Below are 21,357 nucleotides of genomic sequence, written 5' to 3' on the forward strand. Positions count from 1 at the left end.
TATTCTAGTTGAAAAATTAAGGATTACAATAACACTTGTAAATTGTTGAAATCTGCATATTTCATTACAGTGAACTACAGCATTAAACTGACTTTTTTCATTGTTCTCTTCAGCTACTCAAATTTACTGTAAAATAAAAATGATGAATAAAAGAGCTTAAACTAAGACCTAGGTAGGCAATTAAAATGTATCCTAAATTCTAACATAATTGTTATGTAATGATTATCTTGTTTAGCCCTGACCTTCCAAACAACAAACAAAATCATCAATAACACACCTGTGAATCCCTGAAGTACATCTCGTATTGCTGTATCATCTGTCTGCTAATCAGGCTCCCATGATAAACCACAACGTTAATATCAGTCCATGTACGAAATTCTCTCTCCCAGTTTGCAATAGTAGAAAGTGGAGCAATAATCAGGAAAGGTCCTCTTATACCAGTCAGAAGGATTTCGTAGAGGAATGTAATTGACTGAATAGTTTTGCCAAGACCCATTTCATCTGCTAAAATGCAGTTTCGTCTGAAATAAACAAATATATTATCCATGCATGCATTGTCTTTTTTCCCCCATACCACAATGTTTTTAAAGATAAATATACAAAAATAATCAAAGATAAAATAAAATAGTTGCATTTATAAAAATGTAAAAGTTGCTGAAGTACAGAGTAGGTTTAAGATTACAATGTTATTATAAACCTGTAAAGGGACAACTAAAGATTTCTGTAGCTCCAAAATAAGGATACCGCCCATTAGATGTTTTATTTTTTTTAAAGAGTGGAAAGGGTAGAGAGCAAGGCCAGCTAAATATATTATTTGTTCAGGAATCACTTATTAAACACCTTCTATATTCTAGGACAGTATGAGAAGATGGGATATAAAAGACATAGAACATGTTCTCTGCCTTCCACGGGTGTGTATCTATTACAGAAGCTGACATGCAAATAAATAAGTAAATAGTAATGCAATGTGCTATCACAGAAGCACATATAAAGCACCTTCAACTGTGGCTGTGCATCAGAAAAGCTTACAAAGCTTGAGAAAAAAAAAAAAAAAGATACTCAGGCCCCTCCCCTATACATTCTGATTCAATGTGAATGGAATAGGATAAAATCAGCTATAATTTCAAAAATAAGCCCCAAAGATGATTATGATATGTGGCCAGTTAAGAATCATCAGTATAGTTTATTATGGAGGCTCAAAAGAGTAAGTCTCAACTCTGAGAAGAGATGTAAGAAGACCTCCTTCAGAATGAGGTCAGTAATGAGTAGGATTTTGCCAGAGAGCACAGTGAATGAGCAGAAGTGTAAAGAAAGTGATGAACTGAGGGACCAAAAGTTGTTTACTATGGTTTGGAGGAAAAGGTAAAAGGAGGAGAGATTATTGAGGTAAGTAGGGTCATAAATAGAAGGCATCTGACATTCTGTTATGCAATGGGAATTACTGAAACTCTTCAAACAAATCCAATGAGATTAGGTTTGTATTTTAAAGTTTACTCTGGTTCTATTGTGGATATTAGAGGTTGAGGTGGCTAGAAGTTGAGATAGTAACTGGGAAAGTACCATTAAGTGCAGGGAAGAAAGTGTGGGTACCTGGTCTAAGAGAGGAGAAACTGAGAGAACTTTCCAGAATGAATTATGGGTTAGAATGAACTGGATCTAGTTACCAAAGTATGGGGTATAGGGTGAAGTCAGATTTCAGTTTGGGTGACTAAATTAATTGTGCCATTATTAATCAAGATGGAAAATACAGAGGAAAAACAATTTTGATGGGGAAGAAACAGGAAATAATAAGATTAATTTCTAATCTATTGTGTTTAAAGAATCATTCAGATTGACACTCAGGTAGCAACAGGCAAATGGAAATACAGACCCAGAGTTCAAGACCTTAGAGATAAAGTATGGGGCCATTAGAATATTATTGGTACATGAAGGCATGGGGAGTATAGAATATGCCTTAGGGAGAACAAACATGTAATATGAAAAAAGAGAAGACAGAACCCAGGGCAGGCAAACATAACATCTACAGGGCAAGCAGAGGAAGAAGAACCAGGAATAGTCACAGGTACTGCAGAGCTAAGAGAGAGCCACACTGTGGAAGCTGTTGGGGTTCAGAGTCAGGGGATGTTTGAAGAAGGGAGTAGTAACTGCTAACCAATGCAGCAGAGAGCAAATTGGGGCTGAAAAATATCCCATGGATTTGGAAAGTTAAAAGTTTAAGAGAATTCTGGGGAGTCAGGGTGGAAGCACTGGTGGTGAGAGGGAGGGAGGAAGGAGGGAGAGAGAGAGTTATAGAGAGAGAAAGAGAAAAGCAGAGCCAAGAGAAGGTTTATTTTAAACCCACATTTGTTTATAGGCTGAAGGGATGGCGACAGTCTTCAGGGGTGGCCTGGAGATATAAAAGAGAAGGACAAGTGATTGAAGTAAAAGTAAGGCTCTAAGGCTTTAGGGAGACTAGATGAGATGGCATGTCTGATACATGAGGACAGTGGTAAGAATAACTATGGATGAAGATATTAATACATCTGTAGGCTTGGATATGAGGGCAAGCAAAAACTTGAATGAATTTACCTACCGTCCCGGGTTTCACTATGAAGCAGTCATATACAGAGAGTAAAGGGGGCAGAATTGTGATAAAGGGCTTCAAGAAAGTGGTGAAAGTTGAAAATAGGCAATTTAGGAGATGGGAAAGAGTATTGATGAGGGAAGACAAGTTAAAAAAATGTTTTGTTAACTACTTTTCCTACATGGGTCTCCTGGAAAAAATGATGATTAATATTTAGAAAACATAAATTAGGGAAAAGAGCACTGTGGGGATAACAGGCCTCTTTCCATCGACTGAGTCCATGACTCACCAGCACTAAGCATAACAACTCAGAAGAATCACGTGAAAAGTAAAAATGATTAAAAATGATTCTGAATAAAAGCATCATCAAATTTTGCTGTTCTTACTAATAGTATTGCCTTTATTTGCTCTTTTGTATATGCAACTACTATGCTTTCTCAATTGCAGTGCCATTTTTTACTTCTTTTGCAACTATCTTTTCATCTCAGTAAAGAATGTAAGATGTTCTATAAGGCATTTTGAAAACCTTGGAAAGCAAGTAATTAATAAAAATGGGGTAATTAATTACTAGGTTCCCATATTTTATACTCCATTGCTTATCAATTGCTGACAACCTACTTCTTTGATAATTTACATTAAATGATAGAGCTTTATTTAATTCCTATGAGTATACCTTGTTTGTAACTCACTAACTCAGATTGTTGGCCGACAGTAGTATGGGTTGATAAGGTGAAAAGCATTATATAACACAGAAGGTGTCTTAGGACTCTTGGAAAGGTATTTCAAATTTAATTATTAATCAACATACCAACTGTTTTCTATTATGATTGGTAGACATTTAAAGAAAGCAATTGTAGTTGAATCCTAAATTGTAATTTGCATATTTTCCTGAGGTAACCTCACTTTAAATAATGAAGACTTCATAACAATAATAATATAGCAACATCAGTATCTATTTTACTCGACACATTTTGGCACACATTTTAAAAAAACAAATTTTTTTTTGTTATGATATACTACATACCTATTGTACCAATTGAACAAGAGCCAATTGAGTCCTTCCAGTTGATATTCCCTGAGTTGATTGCCATTTTTATAGTCCCTGGATTGATCTATTTTCTTCCAAATATTAGAAGGAGGACAGTCCTTTGTGGAAAAACGAAGAATGAATGATGTTTAAATCTTCCATATATCATATTCATGGCAAAATGCATTGCTTTAAAAATAACCCTAAGAGGCATAACAGTATACAGTGTTATGATTAACTTCTTCCTAACATTTAAAGATCAAATTAATTCTATACAACTCTTCCAGAAAATTGAAGAAGGTATATTTTCCAACTTATTCTATGAAGCCCTGATACAAAGACATTACAAGAAAAGTATAGATCAATGTCCCTAATGAACAAAAATGTAAGTATTCTTAACAAAATTTTACCAAATGGAATTTAACAACATATAAAAAGGGCAATATATCATGATGAAGTAGGTTTTTTTTTTTTTAAACCAGGAATGGAAGGTGGGTTTAAAGTAGAACATTAATCAGTGTTGCAACAGAATAAAAAATGAAAATTGACTAGGTGTGGTGGCTCATCCCACAGTTTTGGAGGCCATGGTGGGAGGATTGCTTGAGACTAGGAGTTCAAGACTAGCCTGGGCAACACAAAGAGACACAGTCTCTATTTAAAAAACACAAAAAATTAAAACCAAAAATAATATGATAATCTCAGTAGATGCAGAAAAAGTATTTGAGAAATTCAACATCCATTCCTAATTAAAACTCATCAAATTTTGAATAGAAAGGAACTTCCTTAACCCATTATGGTACAACTTAAAAAAAGCCAAAACTAACATTACACTTAAAGGTGAAAGACTGACTGCTTTCCCCCTAAGATCAGGAATAAGGCAAGGATCTCCTCTGTGACAACTTCTATTCAACACGGTACTGCAGGCACTAACAAGTGTAATCAAACAAGAAAAGGATAAAAGTCATCGAGATTGAAAAGGAATAACAAACTGTGTTTTTATTATAGAAGACATGATTTGTCTATGTAGAAAATCCTGTGGAATTCACCAAAAAAGTTTAACTAAGTAGCAATTTTAGCCAGGTTGCATAATACAAGATCAATGTGCAAAAGTCACTTGTATTCTACATTGTGGCAACAATCATGAATATATTTTTAAAAAACAGTAACATTTTACAATGGCATCCAAAATAAACTTTTGGTATTCACAGTACAAAACATTTCTTTCAAAAGAAATCTAGAAGTATAGAAGTGAAACATTATATGTAAAAAATTTTTATTCACTTATATATACAAATATATAAGACATAAATTTTCTGAAGATTCCTAAATGGGAATTCAAATAACATTATCCTGGCCTCCAATTAAGTAGGGTCTCAGCAGGAAAAATAAGTTTCTGAGAGACAAGCAAAAGGTTACCTATTGTCTTTTGCTTTAAAATTATGTTACTAATCAACAAAATTATAGTTCTAAGAATTATAGATAATCAGGTGTGATACTGTGAAATACATATTTGGTCTTCATTCCCATTTTGTGGCATACAACTCCTGATATCCTTGGGTTTTCCAAAGTGCTGCTTTTTTGTGTGCTGACTTACAGATTCAAGTAGACCTGGTCACCAGAAGGACAAAGGCATATTAGAGAGGAGAATGGTAGGAAGGGGAAGGGCAGAAAGGAAGAAGGAAAGAAGGGGAGGAGAGGAGGGGGGGAGAATGGGAGGATGGAAGGGGAAAAGGTCAAGTTGATGGCCAATGGCCACTGGATGATTGAATCAATCATGCCTACATAATGAACCCTCCATGAAAACCCAAGAGGACAGGGTTTAGTATACTTCCAGGAAGGTGAACAAGAACTCATCCACATGCCAAGAGAGTGCAAACCCCAACTACAGGGACAGAAGCTTCTGCGCTCAGACCTTGCCCTACGTCTCTCTTCCTCTTGCTGTTTGTTTGTATCCTTTAAAATATCCTTAGGAATAAACCAGTAAACATAAATGTTCCCCTGAGTTCTGTGAGCTGCTCTAGCAAATTAATCAAACTCAAAGTGGTGGGTAATAGGAACCCTAACTAGAAGCCAGTTAGTCAGAAGTTCTGCAGGCCCCTGGACTTATGACTGGTAGGAATGAGGGGGCAGTCTTGTGCGACCGAACCCTCAAGATATGGGATTTGACGCTATCTGGGTAGATGATGAATTAGAGCTGGGTAGAACTGAGTTAGAGGACAGCCAGCTGGTGTCTACTACAGAAGTGACTGCATGCTGGTCAGAAGAATTCCCCACATATTTTGGGGTCACAGAAGTATTTTGTGTTGAGTGTTCTGTTTCCCTGAGAGCAGAGGAAAAACACAGTTCAAGGGAGTTTTTTTTTAACCATCAGGTAAGCGTATGGTAATTGTAAATAAAAAAATAAAATACAGGCTATCAGTATGCTGAGAACAAGACTGGTTATTGAAGCTCTGCTGCTACTTTATACAGATAAGTGTTTGTTAAAGAAAACATTTTTTAAGTGGTAGCCAATTAACATTAAATAATGAACATATATTTTAATTGCTGCTTAAAATAATTTCTGCATTACATCATATTCTGTATAGCTTCTTTTCAGCAATCCAATCACTACTGATGTTTCATTAGTTTGGGTCAGGGAAAAATTTCATTTACAGAATCTCAAAATACTTTACATGACTTATATGCTATTTTATTTAACAGCAAGATATTGGTCAAAACAAACAAACGAAAAAACCCAAAAAACAACTCCCACATTATTCAACCATGATAGACTAGCCTAGTTGTCATCAATTTTATATTAATTAAGGGGATTAATTCTACTGGCTGAGCCTCCTTTACCAAAGACTATACCATATACCTAAGGCATCTCTAATTTTTGAGAAGTTCTAAAAGAGATTTTATGCACCTCTGACTGAGAATCGCTGATCTAAAGACATAGCTTATTCAATAAAGCTTAATGTTACCACTAAGGCATAGTCCCCATCCCAAAAGAAAATCTTTCTCTTTTACAACACTCTTTGATTCACTCCTCTCTTAATTAAGTGACACTTCTGTTTCCTGGTTCAAGGAATATCATTTAGAAGATAAAAGGAACGGGAGTAAACTGATATGCCTTTGTTAACATCCTATGAGCATTACTGGAAAATAAAGTAAGAAGACCAGAAAATAATATTAGGGAGACCAGAAAATAGTTATTATAAAACAATATGATCTCTTCTATGGAATATTTAATTCATTTCCTTCTCTTACTTCACATCTCCATGTTTATCAGGGCAGCCTTCCTCACTCTGGTGCTAATCAAAAAGGAAACTGCTCCTGTCTTTTCACATATAAACTCCCTCTTTAGCTTTGGCTCCCAAAACTAGACTCACATAGTAACAAGCCTGTTTGAAAGAAATGAAAGTAAAACATTACATAATTATCGGCAATATCGTAACTTACATAAACAAGTGCTAAGATTTTATAAAGCTGTCTAAAACAGGTTCTTACCAAACGTCTTGTATCAGGCCTTGAAGCTTGCAGTTGTTCAAACTCTTCTATTTTTGCAAGATCTACATCTTCTTTTAGTTCCCAAGTACTATCTTCATATGGCAATGAGCACCATTTTACTAAGTAGTAAATAACAGGCTGTAAAAAAATTGTTTTCATTTTACTATTTTGAAAAAGAGACTAACAAGAAATAGTTTAAACAGAGAACAAAGTACTAGGTTTCAATAGTTGGAAAGTTTTAGATTTTTCTTAGTTAAAAAATATTTTTACCAAATATTTACCTCACCAGTATCCTTATCTTCACAAAAAGAGACTTCTAATACTCTGTCTACTTCAACGTAGTCTGGGTTAAATGGTTCTTCTTCCATCTAAAATTAAAAGGTAACTTAATTGATATCTGACAAAGAGGAATGATGAAAGTAAGGACAAATTTACTAGCATTTCACTATAGAACTCATAAGTTTGATTTCAATGAAATTTCCAATAAATGGAATTCTTCTATTTTCATTTCCAAATGATATCTAGGATATCATGAATAATGTTATCAATAATAAAACCAATCAAATAACACTAAAAAATAAGGTACTCCAGAAGATACGTGCTTTAAAAAATTGCTGAAAGCAGCCTCTATACCTTTCCTTTACTCCTTTCCTCAGGCTGCAAGAGTTGAAGACCACACATCCCACTGTATGCTCATTTCTCAGTTGTCTCACACACCCTTCATCTTTACCTGATAGTTCTTGTGCTCAAGACCCACTTATTGCGCGGACTGCAAACTCTACTGAGGTACCTTAAACTCATTTGCATTCACTCACTCTTCAATCCATAACTTCTCCTGCATTTTCTAACTGGTTAATGGTAACACAGCTCCCTCTCCATAGCTCACACTCAGTGACACAAGTCAGAAATGGGGAAGTCATTTTAGATTCCTTCTTTTTCTTTACCCTCTACACCTAGTAAGTCACCAATCTGTACAGATTCTACTTTTAACTCTAACTGGTCACCAATTTGTACAGATTCTGCTTTTAATTGTAACTGAGATTGGTTTCTCCTTCCTCATCCTCACTTCTTATTTAAACCTTTACAAATAATCCTAACTACTCTCTCACCTCCCTTTAATGTTTTACACATTGCCCCCAGACTAAAAATTCTCAAATGACTCTCCCCTATTTGGGGATCAGGTAGGTCCATATCAGTTTTTGTGGAACAGATGAGATTGTATCTTTTCCTCCAGTCTCATCTCCTACAACGTTAACATCTTGCCACAACTTTAACCCTTATTCCATGCTTCAAAAGTACAAAAACATGTTTTTTTCCAAACTCCATCTTCTGTCACACCTCTATGTGTTCACCCTCATTCTTCTCTCTTCTGACTTAGATTCTGCCCTTCTCTTGTCTGCTTGGCCAATTTCTACTCTTCTTTCAAAGTCTTACTTCCAACAGCCATCTCAGCTTTCTCTGCTGCCTCTCCTCCTTTGTTTAACCTGTTAATGTAGTACTCCATGGCTCTGCCTTTAGTTCTCTTTGCTATCTTAAATCTAAGTGATATTTTCATTTCCATTGTTTTTGTATAGGACATACCTAGAAACAAAGAACACTGCCCAACACCAGAATAGTGATATAATACTTTAAGATTAAAACAAAGAAGAGAAAGTGGTATCTGAGGTGACAGATATGTTCATTAGTTTGAGGTGATTATTTCACAATACACATGTCTATCAAACCCATCAAATTGTGTTCCCTACAAATATGCAACTGTTGTCAGATATACCCCAATTAAAAAAAAAAACAGATGAATCCACCAAAATCTTCTAAGTCATCACCAAAGAACTTACTGATGTAACTAACCAACACCGGCTCCCCAATAATCTATGGAAATAAAAAAAAAAATTAAAAACCAAACAAAAAGAAACTGATTTAGAACTTTTTTTCATAGCTATTATTTAATGTTTTGTACCTGAATTAGGTGAGAAAAATTAGTCTTAGTAAAATTTAATGATTATTTATTAAGTAATTCTAAAATCTTCAGCTTGTCAGGAACTTCTAGATCACAGTAAACAGATGACAGATATTTAAGGTGATCGGAGGATCTCCCAGCATTCGTAAACTGACAGGTCATTAGGATCATCCTTTTTTTTTTTCTTTTTTTCAAATAGAGTTGGGGGTCTCACATGTAGGCCAGGCTAGTCTCAAACTCCTGGGCTCAAGTGATCCTCCCACCTGGACCTCCCAAAGTGTTGGGATTACAGGCATTAGCCTCCATACCCAGCCCACATTTTTGAGGTGAATTTAATAATTATAATAGTAATTATGTAGTAAAGATACCTGGCAGATACCACCTTAATCTAGTGATTAATCACCAGTACTGGGGTAGATAGGTATCACGTACACCTTATGTCATTCACTAGAAGAATAAAACATCACTTCTATGGTGTTCTTTTTAAAAATGCCTAACCTAGATCACGAGGAAACACCATACAACCCCAAATTGAGGAAGATTCTACAAAATTAATGAGCTGTATGCCTTGAAAATGTCCAAGAAATGAAAAACAGAGACTGACTAAAAGAGATATTACAACTAAATGCAATATGTGCTGCTGGATTAGACTCTGGACCAGATAAATACACACACACACACACACACACACACACACACACAGTCACTCTTTTTGTTATAAAAACACTAGTGAAACAATTAGTGAAATACGTGTAAGGTGTGTGGATGAGATAATGGTACTACATCAATTTTAGTTCTACTATTTTTATGAAAGTTTATAGTTGTTTTTAGAAAATATATACTAAAGTGTTTGCAACATTAAAATGGTTTAGAAAAAGGTGTGTGTGTGTGACAGGGACACAGAGAGAGAGACAGAGAGAATGAATACAAATGATAAAGCAAACATGGTAAAATGTTAACGTTTGGAAAATCTAGTTAAAATAAATGTGGGAATTCATTTACTATTTTTGTGATTACTCTGTTTAAAATAAAGTTCAAATTAAAAACATTTAGATGAACTTAAAACTGCTCTAAAAGGAATCTATTAGAAAAACATGGAATCGGAAAGAACATCGGACCATTTAGTGAGGCCTAAAGAGGTAAATAAATTTTTTCAGTGAGGGTCTGTTCACATACATGAAGGTGGTATAGAAAATATGCAATATATTTCATGTACTGAAAAATCGTATTTTCTATTAACTTGCTAGATTATCACGTCCTCTACTTGAATAACTTTGCTGATATATTCTTGGTAGTATTACCATACCCATATTCAACTCTAAGTATTGAAATACATGCTAGTTTAAAAATACAAGCATGATCTACCATTATCAGTGTTCCTGTCTCAGCTAGTTTCCAAGCTAATTTTGAGAAGAGAAAAATCCTATATGTAGGTAGTATTTGTTTTCAAATATCAACACTGGAAGTCTAAGAATTAAAATAATGTATAATTTTTGATAAATAATACATGTGTTCAGAGACCAACACATAATAGTCTTTTTTTCTTACGTCTGCAAAAAAATGTGCTCTTTGTGCTTGTCTCAATTTGAATCGTTTGATTTTCTGCTGGATCCTTTTATCTTTCAAAAGCTGCTCTTCTGTGGCCCACTCACAGTGAAGATAGGAGCTAAAATTTTTATAAAAGCCATATATTAGAATGATACCGATAGCCATTTTAAGATGTATTTTAAATCATAACATCCAATATAAAATATTATCTTCAACTTTACAAATAGGTAGTTTATCGTTTAATTTTAAAGAATTCATATCATTTATAAAATAATTGTGATCACTACATGCTAAGGAGTTCATGGTCTAAAGGTATATAATTTGCCATATAGAAACAGAACAGTAAAATGATCAAAAATACAATAGCAAGGTGTGACTTTTCTATTGTTTTTTTCCCTATAACAGTTTTGTCATGATCAGAAAGCTAACTTGTCTTGAAACGAATGTGATTTAAAATGCTTTCATGGAGGTATAAAAAAAAGTTGGAAAATACACAAAAAGAAGAGTAAGTGATTTTTTCCCCAGTTAGAGACTCTTATAGGTTAACCAACCTATATCAAAAATTAAAATTAAAAACTTTAAGGTCAGATCATCACATTGTATGCATCTGACATAAAAACCTAAGGATGAGGAAAAAAAATTTTTTTTTTTTAAAGAGACGAAGTCTCACTATGTTACCCAGGCTGGCCTCAAACTCCTAGGTTCAAGAGATCCTCTTCTATCAACCTTCAGAATAGCTGAGAGTATAGGTAGATTAGAAATGTCTTTTATAAGAATAATGAAATCTGAAAAGTTCAATAATACAATGAATGCTGTCTGTAAATTATAAAAGCATATTTTATAAAGATTTCTGCATTTGATGTTACTAATTAACATATGCTGAAAAAAAACATTCAATTTTAACATGAAAGGTTTTCAAATGGACCCTTTTTACTTTTTAATGATTAAGTTATACAAGTATTAAATAATAAAAATTATCATAAAATATGGATAAAATAAAAGCCATAATTTTATTTAGTTTATTAAATATATTAATTGATATGTAAATAACATCTTTATTTTTCTAACTCAGATACTTACTAATTCTTGTATTTTACAAAAAATTCTTCTGTATCAATCATCACTCCAGGTGATATCTAAGAAAAGAAAATCAGTAATGGTGACTCTTTTAAACAGGTCACAGAATATGAAGTGTAAAATGTAATGTACTACTACTTACTTCCTTTTTTACAATTCTAGAAGAGAGAATTTTGTCTACAATTGCAGCATCTTCTTCACTCGGATTCTCCTATGGGAGGGAGGAAAGAAATAATGACGGAACATATTCTGAAAGATCTTTCAGTTGCCACTTTGTATGTTTACGAACATACAATTCAACAAACATATATAGCATATGTGCCAGACTCCATGTTACATGTTAGAAAGACAAAAATGGAAAAAATATATCGTTATTGTCCTCGTCATCATCTGCATCATCTTTGTAGCAAACATATTGTGCTTTTTAATGTACTAGTCATTATTCTAAGCATTTTGCATATTAATCTATTGTCTTCATTATTATCATTTCCATTTTACAGATTAGGAAATTTAGGCATAGTTAAATAAATACTTGCCCAAGGTACTCAGCTAGTGGCTGAGTGGTTGGCTCGTAATGCAGATAAGGGGGATTTATAATTTTAAAATTATAGAAGAGGGAAGTACATGTGGCGTTCAGGCAAATGTGTTCATAAAAGAGAGGACTCAGTGCTTATGGAGAAGTAGCAGGAGATGAAGCCAGAGAATCCACCACACAAAGGGGTTTACACATTGTGCTAAAAAGGCAACGTTATTTTTGTAAGATTTAGGAAAGAGGAGTTTTCAGTAGAAAAATAATGTGATTAGACTTGTAATTTAGAAATATTCTGCAGAATAGATACTTTGAAGGATTTCAAGAACATATATTTAGGAGGCAGAAAGTGTAGTGACAACCTGGATGAAGAGGCAAAGGAAAATGAGGAGAGGGTGAATCCTTAGGTTTCTAATTTGAGTGGCTATATTAACTAATAATATGGAATCCAGAAGTATAAGTTGGAGCAATTTTTAGGAAGAAAAATAATCCAAGTATTTTATAGAATTTATGTCAGTTTAAAACGTTTTGCAGTCATAATCCCAAATACGCTTACCACAAACAATTGTAAAGGCTGTTCACCAGGTAAAGGAGCTGAATTCTTTTTAATTTTCATAGAGCCTTTCACCTCTTCTTCAGATTGCTTCCCTTCTGCATCTTCTGCATATTTTTTTCTTTTAATTTGTCGATTTGATCTTCTTTTCTGTAATGAACCACAAGGATCAGATTTATGTAATTTATTTTGAAGAAAAGATTTTAAAAATAATTACCCCTAGAGCTGGCAATTTTGTATATTAAATTTTCAACATGACACTCAATGCTCATTTTTTCCTCTTTTGTTTTATTTAGAGGAAGATTATAATTCGCTGTTTGCCACAGGCTTACAATCTTCCTACAGTTTTACTTCCTACAATCTCAAACAACAAAGGTTAGTAATACTTTTATTATGTTAATTTGGAAATCATTAAAAATAAAGAGATCTCTCTTTTGTAAAAGTATTATTTCACAGGTTGGGCAAAATATATTAGTAATACCTTTACTACTGCATTACTTTTCTTTAGGAACTATTGTTAAGAATAAAAAGATATTTGTTTTATTTAACTATTTCATAGTTTGGGCAATAAATATTTAAACTATTAATAATTTAACAGTTTTAGTCCCAAACCTAAAAAGTGTATCAGATAAATATTGGGTAAATAATTAATTGGGGGATATAAATCCAGAAGAATAAATTAAATAGTATTTGCCAAAGCACGTGAAATTGTGTTTAAAGCAGAAAAAAAAAATTTAAAAAGAAATGCACAAAATAAGAAGGCATTTAATCTACCAAATAATTAAATTTGAATGAAGAAACTGTTTTACTAACTTTAGTAGCTCTCCTTAAATATAAAGAACATCACTATTATCAAACAAAATTAAGCCTTTTACAAAGTATTACATGTAGTAAGATAATTTTTAAATAATCTAAGTAATTTTAAATCTGGAATCAAATATACATGGTTTTACTTACCTCCCTAAATATCTAATATTTGTTTCAAAAGTTTTATATTTCATGGAAAACTTGAAAAACAAAAGCAAAGTTACATCTCTTTGGTGTTTCTACAGTAAAGATAAAAACTCAGGTTCGTTTGAAAATCCAAAGGGCTTAGGTGTATTTTAAATTTCCCTTATAATCTCATGGGGTAGAGACATTTCATTGGGGTAGTGGCATCTCAACCAACTGTTCTATTGCTCAATATTTGGCAAATGCCTCTCTTCTTTTTTCTTTTTCTTTTTTTTTTTTTTTNGAGTTTCGCTTTTGTTGCCCAGGCTGGAGTGCAATGGCGCGATCTCGGCTCACCGCAACCTCCGCCTCCCGGGTTCAGGCAATTCTCCTGCCCCAGCCTCCTGAGTCGCTGGGATTACAGGCACGCGCCACCATGCCCAGTTAATTTTTTGTATTTTTAGTAGAGACGGGGTTTCACCGTGTTGACCAGGATGGTCTCGATCTCTTGACCTCGTGATCCACTTGCCTCGGCCTCCCACAGTGCTGGGATTACAGGCTTTAGCCACCGCGCCCGGCCGTCTCTTCTTTTTTCTAGTCAAATTTCTTCTATATATTTAGTAACTTCATGACACTTCTAAAAAATGGAACCGGCAAAATAAACCACAAGTTCTTTTGGTTTCTGCCTGTCTTCTATTTGGCAGGTCTTTAATTTACCTTCATAGCCATGACAAAAATGGCTGAGTCACTGCTTCAGTTTGGTGACAAACGAAATACATGCAGTCATGCCTCTGCCTCTTTCTCTTGTGAATAGTAAAATACTGAGAGAAAGAAAGGCACTCATATGGTCAGCCAAATGTACTAGATAACACCATGCCTCATGTAGGACGGGTCAATGTCTCTTGGCCATGAAGACATTGACATTTCAAACCTCAAAGTAACACAGCCTGGTGGCATATAAAAATTCTAATTAAAGGGCTACTAGAAACCCAATTTTCCTTTATCCTATTTGCAAAAGGATATGAATTACTTATTATTCCCTAGAAGAGGGGAATTCTATGGATTTCTAACACTAGGCTAAAAGAATATTTAGAATTCTGTTATGGGCACCGTATAGATCTTAACGTTCAAGAATAGTTTTAATTAATAAACAACTATGACATTTATTATTTTAACAATAACACATATTATCAATGTCTTATTAGGCATGACTTTTAAATAATGAAATGTGAGAATAGTTCAGTATATTTTTAAAAAATTCTGTTAGAGGTTTTCAGCATTAGTTTCCTTTGTGGTCACTTAGACATCTATTATACTTAGAAATAACTCACTCAGTTTTTAGTAAATAGTAAATGTGTGACCTCAATCTTTTAAGCTCACAAACGTGCATTCAGATAGAATGAAGGCTACTTATTGTAAACCGTTCCCTCATCCTGCAAAGACTTTGTCTAACAGATTAATTTAAAAGTTTATGAATTATAAGATTATAGATTTTGCCATAAATTATATTCCACTAGAGTACATAGTTACACATTAGTTAGGTAAAGCCAAATAAGTTATCATCTTACCAATTATCTTTCTCTGCCATATGTCACTACTAGTTTAAAAACATAAAAAAGAATCTGATGTCCACATTTTTGGCATGTGCTTTTTCTTTCTCCATGATGTTTTTTAAAGCACAACTTAAAATCTTGATAAATTGTCCCTTCTAATTTCTTATTTTCAGCTTCTTAAGTCTTAATGGCTTCAACAGATCAGCCCATAGCACTTTACATAGGAGGTCAGAAGCATATTTTAAATGACTAATATACTACTTCACTATTTTAATATTGAACTTGTTTCCTATAATAATCCTAATAGTATAATCTGTTACAGGAGAATTTTTCTTTTTAATTTAGGTCTCTAAATATAGGTGGACTACTGGGATATTCTCTATTAAGATTAAAGGTAACAAAATTAAATACCAAATCACATTTTTAGATTTCTACCTGATTCCAAACCTTAATTAGTTTCCAATGTGGTTGAAAGCTACATAGACCTTTTCAACATTTATATAATGACACAATCAAATATATCAATAATATAGATTTATAATTATTAGAAAATATTTTTACCTTCACCATTTCTGTGTGTGTGTTAAAGCAACACACCTGTCAAAACAACCTAATACTACAGTGAAAAACATGGAAGAAATGTTCATGTTGACCTAGCCTACCATTTCATTGTTTGGTAATTACATAATGGAAAAATGGCCAGCATTATTCCAGCAAAAAATTTAACTAAATTTAATCATATGGTATAAATTAAATGTAAGTTTGCCTAAGTTAAGGATAACATATGATAAAAAAGCCAGGCCATGTAATATTAAGGAGCTTCAGTCACTGCCCTTACCTCAACTCTTGCAGCAGCCCAGGAGCCTTGAGCCACTACTCTCCCATTGGATAAGAAGCTGCATAAGGAAGAAGAAAGGCCATTCAGGGGCTTTCTGGCCCCATAATTCACAACTGCCACCACCCCTACGGCCTACAGTCATACTTTAATTATTAGAGAGCAGAGGGTGGCCTGAATTATTATGACCTTCACTATATATAATTTTAACTTCACAGAGTTATTTTGAATATCCACCTATTCAAAAAAAAAAAAAAAAAAAAGGCAAAATGCAACAGTATTTCTTCTGTCTATGTTAGGGAATTTTTAATATAATCAGTTATCTTTTCTTCACAGAAGCAGATCAAAGGAATTATTTCTAGGAATGATTCAATCTATTGCTCTGTCGTTTGTATGTGATTAAAAAAATTACTATGTCCATCAAGTTCATTCAAAAGTACTCTGCAAGCACAGGATAATATTATTAAATACTCCTCTATGCTAAAAGCCATCAAGGACTTTGTATTGTTACTTAACCTATCTGGGCTTCAGTTTCATTATCTGAACAATGAGGGGTTGGAGAGGATATGTTAGTTTCCTCCCACATCTAATATTCTATGGTAATACTACCAGGAGCATATTGTAATAATGCTACCTTACAATTTCTACCATACTACAAAATGTATTTTTACTTCTAAACTAAAGTGTAAATACCTACAAGGCAATATTATGCTAACTAAATAATTCTAATAGTGTTTTATTTCTAGAAAAAAGTTGTAATACTCACTTGAGAGTCTTGATCTTTTAATGTATGCTGTGGCATCTGCTCTGCATCAGATATTTCATCTGAAGACTCATTCTTTCTTTTTTGTTTCTTACCCAATGTAATAATGAGTTTGCTGTTTCAAGAGGAAAAGAATAAAAAGTAAGAATTCTTTGAATTTTCCTATTTAATTAAGATTGTCATGACAAACTTTCCCACTTTATATCACTTGCATGTCCAACAAAGGATGATAACTATCCTGAAATCCATGTTCACATTTTCAAAACATAAACTCTATTTTAGTGGAACAAACACCATTCAATTCTATGTTTGGAAGTACAATTAATGTACTTCTAAACACAAAAAGGCAGTCAACTAAGGCAGGTGCAGTGGCTCACACCTGTAATCCCAGTGCTTTGGGAGGCCAAGGTGGGCAGATCACCTAAGGTCAGGAGTTCGAGACCAGCCTGGCCAACATGGTGAAACACTGTCTCTACTAAAAATACAAAAATTAGCCAGGCATGGTGGCAGGCATCTGTAATTCCAGCTGCTTGAGAGGCTGAGGCAGGAGAATTGCTTGAACCCAGGAGGCAGAGGTTGCAGTGAGCCAAGACTGTGCCATTGCATTCCAGCCTGGGCAACAAGAGTGAAACTCCATCTCAACAAACAAACAAACAAATAAATAAATATATTTAGTGGGTTAAAAAAAAAAAGGCAGTCAAGTCTTATCACTTGTTTTTTAGGCTTAAGATTACTTTTCATAGGAAAAATATGAGGTGACATAACTGTATTTATTTTATCTTGCAGATTTGGAATGACAGATTTTTTTCTCCTATTAAATTCAAATTCCACTTATTATCCTTGAATCCCCCTATTCGTTAAAAGCCTGTAATTCTTTCTACTTTACAGTAGAAAATTACTTAAGACACTTTAACAATTAGTTGTTCATTAATTCTTTCATTTATATTAAGGCTTATCTTAGCTGTACTCTATATTCCTAAGGATAAGAACTATTATGTTTTATAATCCTATAGCATGTATGTGTCAGTATATCTTTATATATGTATGTTTATATATATTGATATTTACATACATACACACCAGATGGAGCTATCTAAAATAGGAAGTGGGTTTTTTTTGTCTTGATGAGAGGTATAAATATGTAACTCTCACGTTTCTTATCTGCTTCAACAGATGCAGGGGCATGATCTTAAACCACAGTAATTATTAATCAGCAATAGACTATTTTAAATATCTGTATTATAAAAACTGAAAATATCCCAAATACTTTCGGATATGATTTATCAAAAAGATATCAGAATTCTTTCAACAACTATTTATTAATGTAGGAGAATTTGGAGGTTAAGAGCATGTACTTTGATATCACAGGGTCAAGGATTTAAACGCTGATTCCATCGTGTACCTATCTGTGAGACACTGGGCAAATTACTTGATATCTTTTAGCCTTAGTTTCCTTGCCTGGAAAATAGGGATATCATAGTAACTACTGTTGCTGAGAATTAAGTGAGACAATGTATGTTAGCTCCTAGCACAGTCTTGATACAAAATAATTTCTCGACTAATGCTAACAACTTCTAATTATTATATGCCAAGCACTTTCCTAGGCTCTACGATTTGAAAATATAGTGACACATTTCCTAACCTTAAAGTATCATAATTAGACTATGATCACAGCTAAAATGCTAAAGTGGTGGTTAGCACAGGATGCAATGTGAACACAAAGAAAGAAGTGTCCACGCTTATTAAAGAGTTAAGGGAGACCGGGTGCAGTGGCTCATGCCTGTAATCCCAGCACTTTGGGAGGCCAAGGCGGGCAGGTCACGAGGTCAAGAGATTGAGACCATCCTGGCCAACATGGTGAAACCCTGTCTCTACTAAAAATACAAAAATTAGCTGGGTGTGGTGGCACACACCTGTAGTCCGAGCTACTCAGGAGGCTGAGGCAGGAGAATCACTTGAACCCGGGAGGCAGAGGTTGCAGTGAGCCGAGATCGCGCCACTGCACTCTAGCCTGGCAACAGAGCGAGACTCCATCTCAAAAAAAAAAAAAAAAAAAAGAGTAAAGGGGGCTTTACATAATAGATAACATCTAATATGATGAAAGGAGGTTTAACAGGTAGTGAAAGAAGTGGTAGAGTACATTCCAGGCAGGGGAATGAATACCATAGAAGAGTAAGGAGAATATTCAGTGGTAATATGACAGGAACACAAAGAGTACCCAGAAGGAGGCAGCAGACAGCTGGGTAACCAGAAAGGGTGAAGATCACAGACACACAAATAGTTTACATTTTAAGGCCAACTTTTAAGTTCTTAAGAGCAGGAATTTGAAAGGAATCTGTCTTGTTCATCACTGGCAACAAATGTTTAATGAATACGTAGTGACTTATTTTGAATAAATGGAAAAAATAAAGCATTTGCAAGATATAAGCACTGTAAGCAGGGGGGTAATGTGATGACAAAGAAGTGAAATGCACGGCTGGGAAACCAATGATAAGGTAAATGACAATTCAGAGGAGAGAGTGTAATCTAGATCTGTGGGAATGTGGATGAAGAGGTAAAGAAAGATATAACTTTTTATTGTGAAAGCAGAACCAACAGGACTCAGTTATTGACTGGATGACTAGGCTTGAGGCAAGAAAAAGTTATAGAATGATTTTTCCCTATATTATTCTTGTATTGGTATGATTACTACATTCAACAGAATAATGGAAATTCTTACTTGGTGTCTCACCTGCACTGTTCTGAATATGTGAAGAAAGCAAATAACAGTAAGAAATACAGCTTACGTTGGAAGCAGGAAATCAGAGGAAACACAAAGATATTCCGAAGCAACATTAAGGAACCAACCATAGTTACACTTCATTCCCTCTTGCCACTTTCACTGTTTACTTCCTCTCTGTTCTAGTCCCCTTTCCTTCTCTAGTTTCTTTCCTAAAATAAAAATCTGCCTTGAGGCTATATTTACTGTTACATATCATATGATCTTGTTCTTCCTCCTTTGTATCCACAGCTCTCAAGAGTCACTTCCGTTTCATTCCTCAACCCACTAAAATCTCAACTCTTACAAACTACTTTTAATATTTACAGCTTCCATTTATTCAGTGTTTACTATGAGTCAGCCTCTGTGCTGACTTTATATGCATTCTCTCACTTGATGTTCATACAACTTTGAAAGGCAAGTACTATTATTTTATAAGAGGAAATTGAGGGTTAGAGAAGTTAAATAACTTGTTCAAAGTCACATAGGTAGTAAGAATAGAGACAGAAACCAAATATGCTTCACTCCAAAGCCTGAACTCCTCATGCCTAAGGACTCAAAAGACCTTTAAAATGGCAAATCCAACAGAACTTTAAAAAGTCTTCATGTGTAACGGATAACTGTTTCCTTGTGGCACCCTTCTTGGCTCCCCGACACAAGACTCTTCTGGTTCTCACTAAACTTGCTTTTACTAAATTTTGGCTCTTATTCCTGTATCTACTCTTTGAATGTTAGTTTTCCATTGGATTCGGTCATTGACAACTCTTCTCTGTCACCCCCTTAAACTTTGGTTTTTCTCAAAGTTCTGTTTTCAGCCATCTTCCTTCTCTATATACTGTCCCTGAGAGATTTCATTTAATCTATTCTTAACTACCGCCTAGAAGTTAAAGATCCTCAAATCTCTTATCTCTAGTTCAGATCTTTTCCCTAAGCTTCACATTCAATAACTAATCGCTTATTAGACATATCCATATGGGTATCTCATAGGTATCACAACCTCAAAATGCCCCCCCAATCCAATCTCTCATTTTCCATAACCCTATCAGTGCAAGTCTACTAATATTAAAGTATAATGTAAAGTCAGAAAAGTGCACACATAACAGTACTGCTCAATCAATTTTTTCAAACTGAAAATACTTGTGTAGCCAGTCAAGAAACAAGGCATTATTAGTTTCCCAGAAACGCCCTCTTATGCCTCTCCCAGTAAGAACCTCCTCCTAACGAAATCCATTACTCTGCTTCTAAATATTTGCTACATCCTAAGGCAATGGTGCAGATGATTTTTAATGGCAAAGTCAGGGACAATACTAAATAAAACTGGGTAGTAAAAATACATATTTGATACTTTCTCCTACTTGCTATCAATCTCCAACCTAAATGTATATTTTCAACTAGTTTGTAGAAGAGAACAACACACAGAGAAAGTACTTGTTTAAATAACAATCTCCTAAGAAATGGAAATCATTGCCTATTAATATCCTTCATATATTGCTTAAAAAGTTATTTTCTCAATGTTCGGTAAGCTAAATGAATTACGTGAATGCACATTTAGATGCAATATCTTATGCGGCTGCTTAAAGACTCAAATCCCAATGAATTAAAAACTTGAATGAAATGAGAAGCAGATATTCAAATATTTTTTAAAATTTATAAATGACTGGCCGGGCGTGGTGGCTCACGCCTGTAATCCCAGCACTTTGGGAGGCTGAGGCGGGTGGATCATGAGGTCAAGAGATCGAGACCATCCTGGTCAACATGGTGAAACCCCGTCTCTA

The 21,357-nt window shown here is 34.3% G+C and overlaps 1 protein-coding gene across 16 annotated transcripts in view; it reads right to left on the reverse strand.

Annotated features, from left to right (window-relative positions):
- CHD9 (chromodomain helicase DNA binding protein 9) overlaps positions 1-21,357 on the reverse strand; it is a 272,858-nt gene that overhangs the window by 96,570 nt on the left and 154,931 nt on the right. For all 16 annotated transcript variants that reach the window (XR_005200569.1, XR_005200570.1, XM_017530098.2 and 13 more), the window contains 9 exons: positions 16,828-16,939; positions 12,747-12,893; positions 11,804-11,872; positions 11,665-11,720; positions 10,585-10,702; positions 7,361-7,447; positions 7,080-7,217; positions 3,588-3,709; positions 278-521 (listed from right to left, as the gene is read on the reverse strand). Coding sequence is in view for 14 of the 16 variants with exons in the window: in XM_017530098.2 (XP_017385587.1) it covers positions 278-521; positions 3,588-3,709; positions 7,080-7,217; positions 7,361-7,447; positions 10,585-10,702; positions 11,665-11,720; positions 11,804-11,872; positions 12,747-12,893; positions 16,828-16,939 (1,093 nt within the window). In the remaining 2 variants the exon portion in view is untranslated. The remainder of the gene's footprint in view (positions 1-277; positions 522-3,587; positions 3,710-7,079; positions 7,218-7,360; positions 7,448-10,584; positions 10,703-11,664; positions 11,721-11,803; positions 11,873-12,746; positions 12,894-16,827; positions 16,940-21,357) is intronic.

Source organism: Cebus imitator, unplaced genomic scaffold (assembly GCF_001604975.1).
Source record: "Cebus imitator isolate Cc_AM_T3 unplaced genomic scaffold, Cebus_imitator-1.0 Scaffold63, whole genome shotgun sequence".
In the NCBI taxonomy this organism is placed as follows: Eukaryota; Metazoa; Chordata; class Mammalia; order Primates; family Cebidae; genus Cebus; species Cebus imitator.